At 37.4% G+C, this 16270-nt stretch overlaps 2 protein-coding genes across 2 annotated transcripts in view; one reads left to right on the plus strand and one right to left on the minus strand.

Annotated features, from left to right (window-relative positions):
• The window catches only part of LOC144657985 (uncharacterized), a 3531-nt gene extending 840 nt beyond the window's left edge, over positions 1–2691 (plus strand). The window contains exons 2-3 of the mRNA XM_078518318.1: positions 5–1406; positions 2315–2691. Of these exons, the coding sequence (XP_078374444.1) occupies positions 5–1406; positions 2315–2691 (1779 nt within the window). The remainder of the gene's footprint in view (positions 1–4; positions 1407–2314) is intronic.
• A 5529-nt stretch (positions 2692–8220) lies between these two features.
• On the minus strand, positions 8221–14671 carry LOC144658367 (insulin-like peptide IlO1_i1). Its single transcript, XM_078518792.1, has 4 exons — positions 14634–14671; positions 14427–14478; positions 10883–11105; positions 8221–9652 (listed from the first exon to the last, which is right to left on the minus strand). The coding sequence occupies exons 2-4, from the start codon at positions 14451–14453 to the stop codon at positions 9489–9491; spliced, it is 414 nt and encodes a 137-aa protein (XP_078374918.1). The 5' UTR covers positions 14454–14478; positions 14634–14671; the 3' UTR covers positions 8221–9488.
• Between the last annotated feature and the right edge of the window lie 1599 nt (positions 14672–16270).

Below are 16270 nucleotides of genomic sequence, written 5' to 3' on the forward strand. Positions count from 1 at the left end.
GCGAAATGAGACATATAAAAAGCGTTACCGATCTTTTATTGCTAATATGTTGACGTCTTCACCAGCATTAGATGCTTTGAGCGTGAAATTCCCTTATCCGATACCAACGCCTTACAAGTGCCCAGTTGAAGATTCTTGCATGGGTGGTCTAGATTCTCCTTGCGAAACTGGATATAAAGGCCCACTCTGTGCAGTTTGCAGCACAGGATACAATAAGCAGTTACAGATCTGCACAAAATGTCCAACAAAGAAATGGATTGTTGCCCAGTTGTCGATCATTGCTGCCATTTTATTTATAACAATCGTAGCATTAGTGTGGACGAACAAACGAAACAACACGATGGCAAAAGAGATACCACTTATAGACAGATTTTTTTCGAAACTCAAAATCTTAATCGGCTTTTATCAGGTCACTTATGGTTTACTTGAAGTGTTCTCGTACATTAAATGGCCAGATTCCCTGGAGGATATCGCTAAGTATTCTGGAATACTACAGCTAAATATCTTCCAGATTGCACCCATTCAGTGCCTTATCACAGGGCTACGCGTCGACGCATTTGGAAGCCTATTTGCAATAATGGCAATAAATGCTGCTGTCATTGGCTTTTCAAGCATCTATTACGGAGTTCAGAAAGCAATCGTCTTGAAAAGCCGACTCTTGAATGTGGAAGAGAAGTCTAGAAGAGTATCAGAGACAAAAGAGCTGGTGTATAGGAATTTATTTTTCTTCCTGTATGTGACGTACCTGAGCACGTGTACCAAGACAGCCGCTGTCCTGCCTTTTGCTTGTCGGACACTTTGCCGAGATGGAATGGAAGATTTCTGTCATAAATACCTGAAGGCAGATTACAGCACAGAATGCTACGGATCAAAATACTACCATATGCTCATCGGAGCGTATATATCTACTGCCTATGTCATTGCCCTTCCTGCTGCGTCATTCATTGTCCTTTGGAGGCAACGAAAAGTAATTTTTACTACAAGAGACACCGGCACGGCTCTGGACGCAGGGTGTAACATGGAAATGATAACAGGTTTGCGTTTTCTTTTTGAAAACTATAAATCCCGTTCGTGGTATTGGGAACTGGTTGAAATGTCTCGCAAAGTAGTCCTTACATCAGCCCTGATTCTTGTCGGCCAGGAGAGCAGATCCTATATTGGTTTAACTCTGGTCATTGCCGGTATGTATGGGATGCTTTTCTCATGGATGCGCCCCATGCAAGATGCTTTCGAGAACAGATTGATGGTCACGTCCCTTGCCGTTACTGTTGTCAACTTGGCTGTCGGAGCCGTGAGTAGAATTCCAGCAGAGAACGTAGCAGGCTCAGGCGATACTTACACGGACGCATTAATATTCAAGATATTGATACTTGGCGCTAACACTATGGTGGTTGGCCTACTTGTAGGTATGATAACACTGTTTAGTTATCGAATAAGCCCCGTAATTGCCTAGGTAAATCTGTAATATGAATGAGTGACTTTTTAAACAAAAAGAGGGAGGGTGGCACCCTTCTTTCACAAAAGGGCCAACAACCGATGACATTACAGGTTGGATCCCTTGTCGCCATAGGTACTAACGTCACAACGGTCTTGCCCAAAGTCGCCTGTCCTTAAAGTCAAAACTGATTGGTCTGTCATGTCAAGTCTCTCGCACTCACAGGAAGCGAATCGTAGTCCTCTGCTTACGAGAACAGTTTTGCGAATATCCTTTTTCGGTTTTCCTCCAAAACGCAAAAAAAAAATCCGTGAAACCTTAGGTTGGATTTGTTTATTGAGATTCATCTCAGAAGAGTGTTGCTTCTAATTCCGTTTTGGATTTTGCATTTTATTGGGAATTTGAAATCCGGATTTCCCGATCGAATGTACACTACGTTTTCCGCGAATGGTGCTGGGAGAAAGTAGTAGAACTGTGACGTGGGTGGTGGTAGAAGCGATGGAGGAAAATAAAATAATCGTGGAAAGTGGAGGGAAAATAAAGAAGAGAATTGGGAACAAAGAGAAGGTAAAAATTAAAATCGAGTTCCACTTTTGCTCTTATATAATTTGTGCACAAGAGATAAATTATTTGTAAAGTATTGCGGCAAAAATAGTCCTCAGTCTGCCAACTTTAGATAAGTAACTAAATAAATTAATAAATAGAAAATATATATTAAATAAATAATAAATTAAACTGAAAAATATGTAAATAGTTGTATTATTTTCTTGTGACTGATTGGATTACAACTAACACAGCAACCGCTTTACACCTAGTACATTTTCGTAATATTGTCTCATTTTTAAACTTCCATTATTCTTTTTAACGCTTAATTTTCAGTTCAATACGCTATAACGCTGTTCAGCTTCCTTAAGGAATGGCGAAAAAATCCGCATTGGTCTTTTTCCTGCTGCTTGGCTTTGCTTCTGCCTCTCAACAGTTTGCAAGGTGACGTGTTTGGTCTGGTTGGAAGCGACGTTGTTAATAATCAACTGGAGACAGGACAAATGGATGCGCCCACTGTTATTGGTGCCATGGAAGACGCTGACGCTATTGATGTAACTCTTGACGAAGGTGAAGAAGAAAATGATGACGAAATGCTTGCCATGCAAGAGGGAAATCGTCAAGACGCCAAGTGCAACAGGAAAAAGTGCAACAAACAGATACAAACGGAGCTGTTTACGCTTTCCATCACAGTGGAGGACACACAATTATAAGTCGTTGTTATAAATCATTTAAATCAGTATGACAAACTAACTAAAGCTCAAAGTTCAATGTATAGCAATTCTGACCAAACAAAGATAAGTCAATGTTGTCATAGTTCTTGTTAAAAAGTCCCACCTTGATCAGGTTTAAAGGACTGTGTCACGGCTGAATTGAGTTTATTTCATGTCGGTTTTGCCAAATACTAGCTATAAAACTTAATGTTTACAAAGAAATTGCTTCTGTGTAACTAAATGGCAAAACTTTAACTTTATTGCAACCAAATATGTCTTCCGGGCGCTATAATTTAAAGGTAAAGAAAACGAGATTAATTTTGAAGACCGTTTAGCCCAACAATATATCGCAACCCGGCTCAATCTTCGCCACTTTTGACAGTCGCTTTAAATGAAATTCAAATCAACTTAGGCTCCCACTTCACTTTACTTGGCGCAGTCCGTTTGGTTAGTTTTTGATTAATGGCCAACTTAATAGCAATGAAAATGTTACGCTAGGGACCGTTCATTTTTTATGAGGAAGGGGGGGCTGGTGGGATTTGAGGGGGGGTCATGCGAAAAAATATGGCTTCAAAGGGGGGACCAGGCAAAAAAATATGGTCAGTAAGGGGGGGGGGGGTCACTGAAAATAATTATACTTTTAAGTGTTGTAATAAGGGCTTCTGTGATAGTTAAAAATCTTGCCAGAATGCCCAAAATAACATTCCTGTGGTTCTGAAAATTCAAATTTTCCCGGGGGAGCATGCCACCGGACCCCCTACCTTGTTATGTACCCCTACTTTGATATTAACTCAACCCAACAGCATATTGGTTACAAATGCAGTCAACCCAAACTTTCAAACAACATCCACAATAAACAGTCAAGGCAATATCAGCTTTATGGAGGAATGTAGTATGTCTGTTATTATCACTGAACAACTACCGGTAATACATTCTTTAGTCATAACGCTTGATCAATTTTAATTTCACTTGATAATTGTTGTTTTTTTTTTGGGGGGGGGGGAGGTCATCAAAAAGAAAATTGGATTTCGAGGGGGGGGGGCAGGAAAAAATTTCCGATGAAGAAGGGGGCGCCATTATATATAACAGTGACTGTCTGTCAAATCCCACCAGCCCCGCCTACCCCATAAAAAATGAACGGTCCCCTAGTATATGAAAGCGTGTCTGAACTACCTTTTGCTTGTTAGAAGTTTCCCGGTGTCATTATTATGTAGCTAAAGATAACGAAAGACCCGTCCATTGTAGTTGATATTTAAATCGGCACTTTAGGTTTGGTAAATTGTAAATCAGGAATAACTGCCGCGATCCCAATGTTAGGTTCCAGCTTTCTAATCTAGCGAGTGGTAAAAGACTTGTTACGAAGCATACTACTGGACATCAGGCCTAACCTCGTCATTTTCGCGTTAGCTAATTCTGGTAAATTAGTCCATTACTGAGGATTCTAGGAACCCCAGTAACCCAAATGGGGAACTATTGTTTCTAGAAAAAAAAATCATTTTTGCATATTTCATTTCAGTTTTTATGGACCCCCGAGGCCATTATATGTCGGCTTGTTCGGTTAATGCCGCGGTCCAGGCACAAAAATCAAACACAAAAATTTGTATACGTAATTGGACTACATGCCGTCCAATTTGGAAATAATTTGATGAAAAAAATTCCGAGGGCAGCCAAAATTGGACGAGGCCGTAGGCCGAGTCCAATTTGGCTGTCAGAGGAATTTTTTGAATCTAATTATTTCCAAATTGGACAAGCATGTAGTCCGGTTACATATTAATTATATAGCTTGTAGTCAGTCAATCCAGCGTAAACAATAAACTTATGTCGGGAACGGGAAAAGAATTTAACAATAGTAGGCATAACACAGCATATGCAACTCACTCAAAACATTGTCTTCACAAATAAAACTTAAACAAAACAGTGCAATTTTATTCACCTGAGTTTGCGAAGCTTGCTACAAAGTGAGTGAAAACTCTGCATCAATCAATGAAAGTCGTACACAAAATGTCCGAAGAGACATACTCCTTTCCACTATCTCGTTCGTACTTCATCGCTGTCTTTTCTTTTCGAATTTCAGCAAAAAACGACAAAGAATTGCATCTAGCTCATGGCGATGAATATCTGACAGATTTCTTGCTTCGCTTCGCTGCACTTACGTTCACCCAAGTTTTGTACTATTGCAGGTGTTTTGCTCTTGGTTTTTACTTCATAGTGTAGCTAGCTCCTCTTCTGACAACGTAGAAAATTTCTCTTTGCTGTTACTATTGCTCAAAAGCTCGAAAAGAATGGAAAAACGTAGCAAACTTGCCTTAGAAAATTCCGCCATTGTTGACCAACAATGCGACAAGTTTACAGGGCTGACGCTATGCTTTGTGCTAATTGGCTAATATCCGTCACATGTTGTTTTTTCTTCGATTTGATTGGCTGAGACAAAACTGTCCAATTTTTCTTAAATTGGACAGTTTGTGCATTTTCCCTGAAAGTCCTAATTGAAACTATCCAAATTTAATCCCAAATTGGACAGTTCTCAGAAATTAAGGAAAAATAGCTGCGCTGACAATATAGGATTTACTGACAGCTATATAATTAAAAATTTAACAATATATACACAAAGACATAACAATACAAAGACACAAAGACTTAACAATACGTATGCTTTGCTCTTAAGGAATGCTTTGAATTTCGATAGTTTTTTTTAATTGCTTGACTCGGGAGAGTTTCAAGCTAAGGTCGAAGGAATGTAAGGAGAGGAAAAATGATTATTTGGTTTAGTTTTATTTTATTCGCTTCACTGGTAAAAACTTAGAAAATTTCAACATATAAGTTATTGTTTAGTTTTGAAGTAGCAGGTTAATGTTCCACCTGTTGTTTTGTCCTGGACCATAACTCTAGTTAACGTTGAAGTATAACGGAACCCGCACTCGCCTTTTGTTTAACTGTTATCTACCTGCACTGCTTTGTAAGTGATTAATTTTGTAAAAGTGAAATTCTGTTTTAGCCAATAGGCCTTCCTGAAATGTATTAGATAATTTTTAAGTTAGACTATTTTATGGAATTACCTAATGCGTAAGCTTTTCAGTTTCTGTATAAGTAAGTAGAACTGCACTGTAAAATATCCTTTGGTGATCTTGGGTAACGTACTTAACTGTACTCGGTTACACCCCCGGTGGTGGGACGCCGGTTATACAAACATCCCGTTAATTACTGTGGGTTATGTTATTGGAATAAATCTCTATTGTTGGAGCCAAGTAACTGCGTATTCTCAGCCGTTCCGAAGGAATGTTGTTGCTGTGTTAGATCCCGAACTTCCCGTAGCTGCAAGCGTGGTTCCCCCTCTGTAATTGTACACAGACGAACGACCGAAAACAGCGCGAAAAAAACTTTTCGTTTCAGTTTTAGTCTAGTTCAACAAAATAGACTTTGATCTTACAATAAAAACTATTCTTATCGTACAGGAATTAATATAAGGAAAGAAATTAAAGATTTTGCTTTGTGCGCACGTTAACGGCACTACCTAAAAACGTGTTTTTTACGGCATTAATATTAAAATATCTCAATGTAGAATTTTAAACTTTTCTTTAAATCACGATATATTGTAGACAACCTTATGACATTTAAATTAATGCATTAAAAAATGGGGATCACCGTGCTCGTTTAAGAGAATACGACCATTTATTTCCCTACCGAGCTTAGCCTGAAGGGAATCTCGAAGTGTTCTGTGTGTGCGCGCGCTCGTGCTTGCGCTAAATGACGCGAACACTTATGCGCAGCAAGGATGCAAATCCGTGGAATCACCTTAAATAGGATTTTTGTTGCTGTGAACTGCTTGTTTAGAAGTACATATAGACATTTAAGGGTTTTTTGTAAACTTTGCGAAATGACATAAAGAAGGAAACTATTATCCTTAGATAAATGTAAATGCAGCATATTTCAGTTGGATAGCTATAAAATCAAGCCTGCAGCTTAAGACCTCGACTCCCAACCTTGAAACCCTAATAACAAAAAAATAAACGGGAATGTTCGTCGCGAAAATTTGAACTAAACACCTAACGGAGTCCAGTCTAGGCGCTTCACTCCTTAAACAGGTACCATTTTTTTTGACTGGTGACACAGTATGACGGCGTGTTTTATTTCTTCTTTTGAAACCTTAAACCAAACCTTCGTTGGCTCGGTTTGCCGAGGTCTTGGCACGCTGTTCGCGATGCCGGGTGCCCGGCTAGCAGTGATGAAAATTTCCCATGTAAACGCGTTCATCCGGCCAGCATTAAATTTCTCTTCCAAGCACAATGCCGTCCACAAAAATCAATATCCTTCTTTCTAAATAGGATATAGAGGCTGAAGAACTTATGAAGCTGCAAAAGCAAGCGACGAACAGTTAACTGGATGTTCAAAAATTCGTTCTGTCTGGTTTCTATGGTGTGACGTCATAATCCTGCTCAGTAGCTCTTATCGCCTTTGTTTTGAGGTTTCACCAGAGTAGCGTTCGGCATTTGATAACACCGTTATGTACAATATCCAATGAAGTTGATCATGTTTTTTTTGAGGGGCTGTATTTTTCTTTTGACATTTCTTAAGGTTGAATTTCAGACATTCAACAAGGTCAATATGCTGTTTACAGATAACCGTTGATAAGGTCCATAAGGAACACACAAGACAGAATACCGTCTAAGTAGGACAGAATAATCTGGAACGAGGGTAAATATGCTACCCTCAGATAACATAAGTTCTACAAGGAACTCACCAAACAAGTAAACCGGAATAATCCAGAAAGAGGTCAATGTGCTATCCTCAGATAACTTGAGTTTAATACGAAACGCACCGACCAAGTAAAACAGAATAATCCAGAACGATGTTAGTATATTGTCCTTAGTTAACTCACCAGGCAAGTATGGCAGAATAATCCAGCACGAGGTCAATATGCTGACCTCAGATAACATGAGTTCCATAAGGAACTCATCAGCTAGGTAACACAGAATAATATAATCTACAATCATTGACAAAAGTGTTGACACATTGTCAATTTAGGCCCTATGTTATTGTTTTATGGACCAATTTCATCCTTTTGACGCACCTTTCCAACCCCCTTCCCCCTATCAGTTGTAGTTTGTTTCTAGGAGTCCTTTGCTACCATTTTACAACATTCGATGGTGGGAGGGGGTATTTTAGCAGACAGTCATGAAATTTAAAAACTAGTGGTAAATTTGTCTAAAAAACCTCAGAGCGAAGTCAATGTGTCAACTATTTACACCAGACTACATCGTTGCATGTCACGCGACCTGGTTTCGCGGTAAATTGCAAGGAGAACAGAATACTTTGATTGTTTATGGGTGAATTTGAATTTTATTTTGATAAAAATGGAAAAAAATATGCCAGAAAAATGTGGCTCGCAAAAAGAGGCTCGCGGCTCGCGGCTCGTTGCTCCGGCTCGCAGGCTCGCACATTAGTTACACTCTGGTCGTTTTGAAAATGAAAGCCAATGTTCGATTTTTGCCAAAATACACCATTATGATCAAGTATGACCAACGTTTAATTTTTTACTGGTCACTTAGTCACAAAGGTTACGATAGCAACGATTGTCGTTTTCTCAATATCTAAATTGACTCTTGGTATTAATTTTTTGATTTGTTTAAGTATAGTGGATTGACTACCCGTAGATAAAATTTTGGAAAAATCTGTAAGAGCGTTTTAGAGTAAATCACGAATTAATTTTTGGGTATTTTCTCGTAGTTTCCTAGAATCGGTAGTCGATATATTTTAACAAAGTAAAGCAAAAACACTCTCGCTTTTAGTTAATTATCTTTGATGGTGTAAGTATTTATATTTCATTTTGAATAACTGCGTTCAAAAAAAACTGACAAAAACGAAAAACGAAAACGGTATTTTTCTGAAAACTTCATCCTTGATTAACTTGAAAACGCTCTTACAGGTTTTCTAAAATTTCGTCAACAGTTAGTCAATCTGATACTAAACTTCAACATATCAAAATATGAAAAACAAGAGTCAATGTAGATTTCGAGAAAGTTAGGCTTGTTTGAAAACAAAAGAAAACTACAATCGTTGCTATGGTAACCTTTTTGACTAAGTGACCAGTAAAAAATTAAACTTTGGTCATATTTGATCATTATAGTGTAGTTTGGCAAAAATCGTAGAATGGCTCCCCTGATAATTTTCATTTTCAAAACAACCACCCTAGGGCTAAAGAAACTACATCGAGCCTCCTTAAAACGTTCTTACTTTTTGAATTTTGAAAACAAAATGGTATTGCAGTAAATTCTTTCCTCACCGATATGGACATGTTCACATCACCAATGAGTGATGGTTACAGGTCAGGATTCGAATAAACATTTATTCACTTAGTACATATATTTGCCGCTCACAACAAACGGAAAAAATCGTTCTCAACCAAATTTCAGCCTTGGGAACGTTCTTAGGATGTTCTTAAATTTTGGCCTTTTCCACCTTCGATATTCCAATAAAAGGTTTTTTTTTTAAATGTACTTCCATGTGGTGTTGTTTATTATGTTTTACAAGGTTTTTCTAATTTTTAAATCAGTAAATGAAACCTCCACCTTGTCGCCAGGTTCTTCTCCGTTTTCAAAATGGCGCTAGCCGCCATTTTGAAAACAAAGAAGACCCTGGGATGTTACCATAAAAATTAAAGCTATTGATGAGTGTTTCAAGTAGTTTTGTTCGTTTATATAAGTTTTCCACAATTGAGTTTTTGTAAAATTTGTCAGCACGTTGGAAATTCCAGTGCTAAGGTGTAAAGGATGGTAGGAATGCATTTTCTGGATTTATTTTCAATACTGAGTCGGCTTGCAATATTCAAACAGTTCTTCCCAGACACATCCTTCCACACAACACTCTTCCACGGCGTTGAAGCTTCTTCTAGACCTGTGATGTGATGATAGAAACCGATTGGCTCTTTGCTTTTCCAGAAATATTTGATCATCTCCTGCAATAACTAAAAAAGAATACGGTTGTTGGTAATGACATGTTATTAAAAACTAGCCATGGCATTATTGCAATTCCTGAGTTTTGATTGGTTTACAGGACACGGCTCAGCGAGGTCCATATTCTCAATACAGTCTCTACCAAACCTTTTGATTAAAGATTTATCGCTCGGCTTTGTGATTGAAAAAGAGCTACTGAAACTTTATGTGATCCAATTTCAGCTCTCCTGCCAATACAAAGAGTATTCCGATTGGTTGATCTTAATGACTGGCCCTTTTGGTTGTGTTATTCGTGTAATAACACCCCTTTGTAGAAACTTAGTCGTGTTCTTTTAGAAATCCGCAAATTTGATTGGTTCTCCCATTATTTCCTATTCGCCGATGGAACACGATCGTGCGCGTTGCTCTTTAAAGGTACAATTATTCTTGAATTTTGGCTCAAAATGTAGGTTTTGGACTACAATCCTTTTGACCTTCTACTAAAACAATCCCACTACTTGCTCTAGTTTTGTATGAGCGATTGTCAGCTCGGCTGCACCTCGTTGACTATTGGCTCATAGAAAACTCTGATTTGTCTTCTGTAATCACCCATAAATGTAATAAAAACCATAAATGTCAAACCAACCATAAATGTAATAAGTTCCAACCATAAATGTAATAATCTTACTCGCCATAAATGTAAAAAAATTTGACCATAAATGAAATGGGCAAAAGAACCATAAATGTAATAAACTAGTCAAGGTACTGCAAATTATGCCACTCTTACTTCCGGCGTATGTGGGAAGAGCTTTACGTTGGGAGTTTGGTCTACACTCGATATAATTACATCAAAGAAACTAGATCGTTTTCTTTATAAAGATGTCTTTTCAATAGAGCCGTTTGAATCTGCAGTAAATGAATGATTGATTGGAGTAAGAGAATCAAAAAAGAAAATGACGTAGTTTGCGGTATTTATGTACTGTAAACAGCCAACTTTTGTTAAGTTCAGTAGGCAGCGTATTACGTTTATGGTTGATCTTTATTACATTTATGATTATTCGGTTTATTACATTTATTGCTAAATTTTATTACATTTATGGTGAAAAGTTATTACAATAATGGTTAAACGTTATTACATTTATGATTAATTTTTATTGCATTTATGCCTTGTTTTACATTTATGGTTTTTATTACATTTATGGGTGATTGTTCAATATTCCATAGAAAATAATATTCACAGTTTCAGACGTCAAATTTCCTACCGTTTCTTCTTCTCCGTTTCCGAAATCCACAGGCATAACCAAAATATGATCTAAGAACGCTGCCACAAACACGGAACTGGATGCGTCTTGGTGGTACCTCAGAAATTTTGCAAGCCTCCAGAGGAGTATATGGGTCGCAATATGAGCGGGATGCCTCAATTTGTGAAGACATGCTAAGAATCCATGTTATTAGGAAGAAACTGATATAAAAGCCTGCTTCCATCTGTAAAAGAAAAAGTGGAGAAGCAAATCATCAGTTTATTTGTCGTCAATTTTCGCCCTGTGACAACTACAGAGGCCAAACGCCGTTAATACGGACTCAAAAGGGACAAGTGTCCGTATTATCGGGGTCCGAATTTTGCGTCCCCTAAAAATGAAAGTCACGGACACATTTTTTGAAGATACAAAGACTAAACATACCATTTCAAAGCAACAGAACGATGACTCCTGCCTTTTAAAACTGTTTAACTTTAGTAAAAACTGAAGAAACGTTCAAATTCAGTGAGTCAAAATTCTCAGCACTCTAGTGTTCACGCCGGTCAAACAACGGAAAAAAGACAGCTGTCAAGCACGACATGTAATTATGCTAATGTATACTAATAAAAACGCACTGCGTAGAAATTATATTTTCTTGCAGGGTGAAATTAGCACACAATCATTACAATTGAAAATGTACGGTGCAACAGATAACAAGCGACCGAAAAGTGTCCGTAAAGCGAAGTTAACTTTGTTGGTTGACAGGAAAGTGTCCGTTGAGTTGAGGTTGAGTTTATATCAATTTTGGTCTCTTTCGATTCCGACCAAGTAAACTGTACCATGGATAGTAACTATCCATGCGCATCCTTACCGCGCAGAATTTTAGCTTAATTAGCGCGCGCACATAAACAAAATGGTGCCTTTTTTCTTTGCTGCTTAAGCCCCGGCTAAACGATCAAACATTTTCGTCTAACATCATGTTGGAAGAGCATGTTTAACCGTTTAGCCGCCTCTCTCAGCATTGCATTTAAATGGTTTCCCCTGTTTGATAGATCAAACATTAAGATTTTTATCCAACATTTTGTTTCACTCGAAAATGTTTGTTCGTTTAGCCACCTCTGCAAACAAAGCAAGCGCAGGCGGGAAAAAGCAACTAATCAGAAACGGAATCTTTGTGACATAATTTCAGCGGTAATACGCACAAAGCGCTATGTGGGCTCACTTTGGTAGATGTTTGATCAAACATTGTTTGCTCGTTTAGCCACCCCATGTTGTGTGTGACAAACACGATGTTGGACGAAAATGTTTGATCGTTAAGCCGAGGCTTTAGTCCGCGAGAGTAGTAAATTGTCGCTTTCTCGTAAACAAGTATGGTGACCTATCAATTTTTTCTCATATTTTGGGTGTAGCGATCAAATTCTGTCGGTAAAATGAAAACAGATCAATTTCTATGTTTTAAAAATAAATTGTCGCTAAAGACGTGTACTTTGGCAGTACTCAGGGAATTATAAAGGAATTTTATGGAATATACAAGGTCTTCCTGCTCCTAAACGAATATGGTGACCCCCCTTTTTTATTTCAAAATTTAAGTTCCCTTAAAGTCATAAACCAGTAGGCAAAGTTTGGTTAAAAATCTATGTTCAGTTCTATTTCAGGGTAATGTCCTTAACAAGGAGGTATCCGCCGTATTATAGAGGTGTCTTTAAGGAGACTAAGAGGCTCGACTGTAATGATCAGACTACGCGTCCGAGTTTTTGCCTCAAACTTATAAATAATTGATCACGTTACAAAACTTAAGGTTCGGTAATTGAAAAAGAATGCTATCAGTTTCTAAAATGGAAGAGTGATGCCATTCTGGCAGCAGAAGACTAACTAAAAAGTAGTCAGTAACTTTATAAATCAAATAACGACTTCAATATCATTGGTCTTCGTTTCTTTACTAGCACTCCTTCAAATTTTTGGAATGTTTGATATCAGATTCCATAAACCGACCAAGTTTTTTTTTTTTTCAAACAAACTTGCAAAGAAAAGAAATACTGTAAATAGATATTGGTATAGTTTTCCATGTTTAAAATACAAAGGAAATTAAATAGAAAGGAAATTTATGTTTAATGAGTGTCTTTATATCTGATAATTTTTGTGTCCAATTTCCTTGGCCAAATTAACCCAAAATCTAAATATCAGTGGAAGAATGAAAAGATCCACATTAGTGGTTTTTGAGGCTTTTCAATAAACTCGCTGAGTTCGCGCTTTATCGCCGAGGTAAAAAAAAATCGGCTACGCTTCGTGTTTTAAACTTGATAAAGCATCCGTGCTCGTTTATTAAACATGGCATGGTTGTTTCTCCCGAGTTAGTTGTACGCAATAAACAGCAGAGGGTTTTTCCTCTGCAAAATACTTAAATAAAGTTCAACCATTCATTTAATTCATTCATTTATTCAAATAAAACAGGACATGCCACCCAGAATGTTTTTCATTAGACTCATGACTAGGCCCTTTGCCCACTTAGGGCTTATGGCCATAAGTCAAGTCATGACTAGTAGTCTCTCGTTTGCTTTAAAATCCGTGAAAACAAACCTACAAATAGGCGTCCATGCTACTCGCGCTCGCGTCGCTATTTGAGCGTTCGTCAACGCGGATTTAAAAGTAAAAGAGAGACTGCCACAGTCTAGTTTTTCAAATTTCAGGATAGCGCTGAAGTAATCTTGTTTGTGTGACGAAGTTCCGGGAAAAACGGGAAAACATAAAGATTTACTGAAAGGCGCTGACATATGTTTACACAAAAAACAACTAAAATTGCTCTGCATATATCCGTTGTTTGAACTGTAGAACTTTGATAATGATAATACTAGATGTTGTCAATATACTTCAAAAAATATTCAGTTGTCTGGGTTTATTTGCAATATTGACGAGCATATTTTTATATGTCTAAACTACTTTATCAGGCGGGCAGAATGCAAGCCAACAAGGCGTCAGGAATTACAAGAGTTGTAGACATTCCTGTGTGACAAGAATATAACACAATTCCAAACAGGAATGTTTATTAAGTTGGCGAAAAAAGTTTTCTATTTGACGCGTCCATTGAAAGAAAATAAAACTGTCTTTCGATAAAGTTTACATTATAGGCCATAAGTAATTGACGCAATTAGACCTAAAGTTGTTCCCAGGGCCCTTTTTTTAAAACAAAGAAGTGAGAGGACCCTGGGACTCAATGAAACCTTCCTTTCACGGTGAATGTCAATTAAAGAGTCTAAAACTAAGTTCTAGAGTACAAGAATTAAAAACACGACTTAAGCATTATTTTCGCAATTTGCCTGTTAACATGAGGAATCGAACAAAAACGAAAATGTTGTTTTTTCTAAGTTTCGTGACACCATCGAAGCCGACAGCTTTCTAGCTAGCCCGCAAACACAGTGGATTGATCACATGTACCTTCTGTCGAAGGCTAGCTCTGCAAAAGGTTTCATTGTCAGTTAAATTGAATCTCGAAGACGGGTCAAGAGTCTGCTAACCTTAACAGATCATTGTATAATAGTTTTAAAAGGAAATTAGTCTTAGAACTTCTTACCTTAATTCTCGCCGCAGGAACATTCATCCGGCTCTTGCTAAAGTGCTTACAGCTATAAGAGCAAAATGCGTATAATGAATAGTTTCGTAATATTAACTCTTTAAATACCCAGAGTGATCAACATAGAAACTCTCCGCATGATAACTATATATTCACTGACTAGACAAGTAACAAGAACGAAGAAATTCATCAACTACAGGAGCTAACCTTGGAGACCATTGTAATCGAGAAGTAAGCTGAACGTTCATTTTGAACTTACACGTAAAAAAAATATAATTTCATAACTCGATCTGAGGATCATTTTCGTATCGCTTTGTCGGAAATTCAAACCCACGGAATTTAATTTTCATCAAATATTTCACTTGCGTAAATGCTTTCCAAATGATGTGTTTTGCGAGAATTTTATTCTAGCAGGAAAGGCGTTTAAAGCAATATCAAGAAACAATATTATCATGCTCAACTATTTTTAGCTTCAGTACGAACTAATAAGATTGTACCGTGCAAAGCAACAAATCTTCGTGAATAATTTTAAACACATAAATGTTTATTTAGAAGAGTTATATATCATTAACTGGAAAATAAAGAGGGTTTTATTTTTTCAGGGATTGTATAACGTTTTGGCCTCGATGGTTCACGAAGACTATGTTGCTGAACGGGGTCGGAAAATTTGAAATTCTTTAAATGTCGCAGTGTGATTAAAATCTGATCGATATAGTTCACCCATGAAAAGCCTTATTCTAAATATAATTGTCCATTTAACTCGAGCGCCTGACTACATTGTAGGTTTCCAAGCAATCTAATAGCCCCATTATATGATGTCCTTATCGCTTCCCAAAGACATCTCTAAAAGAAACAATACAATTGATGTAATTTGTTAAGTCACTATGATGGCTAAGTACAAATCGTGACATGCACAAAAAAAACAAGGCTCCTACTAGGGTCGCAGTGTCTATTTAAATGCTAAATATATTGCAGTATTGGAAATCGACCTTGTCGGTTCTTTTCTTCTAGGGGTAGATTTCTCGAAATGAGGATGACAAATCAAATACCAAAGCTGGACTGATTTCTTTGTCTAAAACGCGAAGGGCTCGAAACGTTACATTTCCAAATTCGTTAATTGACCCTTCTCAAATTGATAATGGCCCTCATTTGATTTACGTCAGACTCATTTTAACCCCAAGCTAAGCCTGCTTTGTAAGCGCATGCAACTTTTACCACGAACGAATTCAGTCCCTGAAAGCAGCAATGAAATATGAAAAGGATGCCCGCACAAGAACATGAAGTAAACAAGGCTTGGCGGGAAATTTTCATCAATTGACCTACCATCACCTATTAACGAAATGTTTGACTCGGTTGCGGGTGTGTGGTTTCCTAAGAAACTATATTTATTTTTGGCTGTGGTATAATTGTGTAACATCTGCTTCAAACATATATTGGCCGATCTCAACAGCTGAGTCAGAGTTACCGCGAATTACCGATCTACTGAAACTCTAATATAACGAACACCCGGATATAACCAAGAAATCTTGTAGAAAGCTGTCCATTTGTAAAGGACAACATCATCTGACGTAGCTTGCGTATATTAACGTATTAACGATTTTTTTTTTCTCACAAATATAAAAAGCAAACTAATTCAGGTTTCTAATTGCAAAAACGTGTTGAAAATTTACTTGGACGTAACAAACATCCAGAAACATAGTCTTTAAAAATACGTGATATAATTTTCCCCCGCACATTTTTAACGAGACTTCTTTAATGTCTCCTGTCGTGGTGCAATATTGATAACATTTTAGTAAAAATGTTATCGTATTGTTTTGGTGTCCAAGTTTATTATTTAGGCAAGA

Source organism: Oculina patagonica, chromosome 6 (assembly GCF_052425735.1).
Source record: "Oculina patagonica isolate OP01 chromosome 6, crgOcupat, whole genome shotgun sequence".
Taxonomy (NCBI): domain Eukaryota; kingdom Metazoa; phylum Cnidaria; class Anthozoa; order Scleractinia; family Oculinidae; genus Oculina; species Oculina patagonica.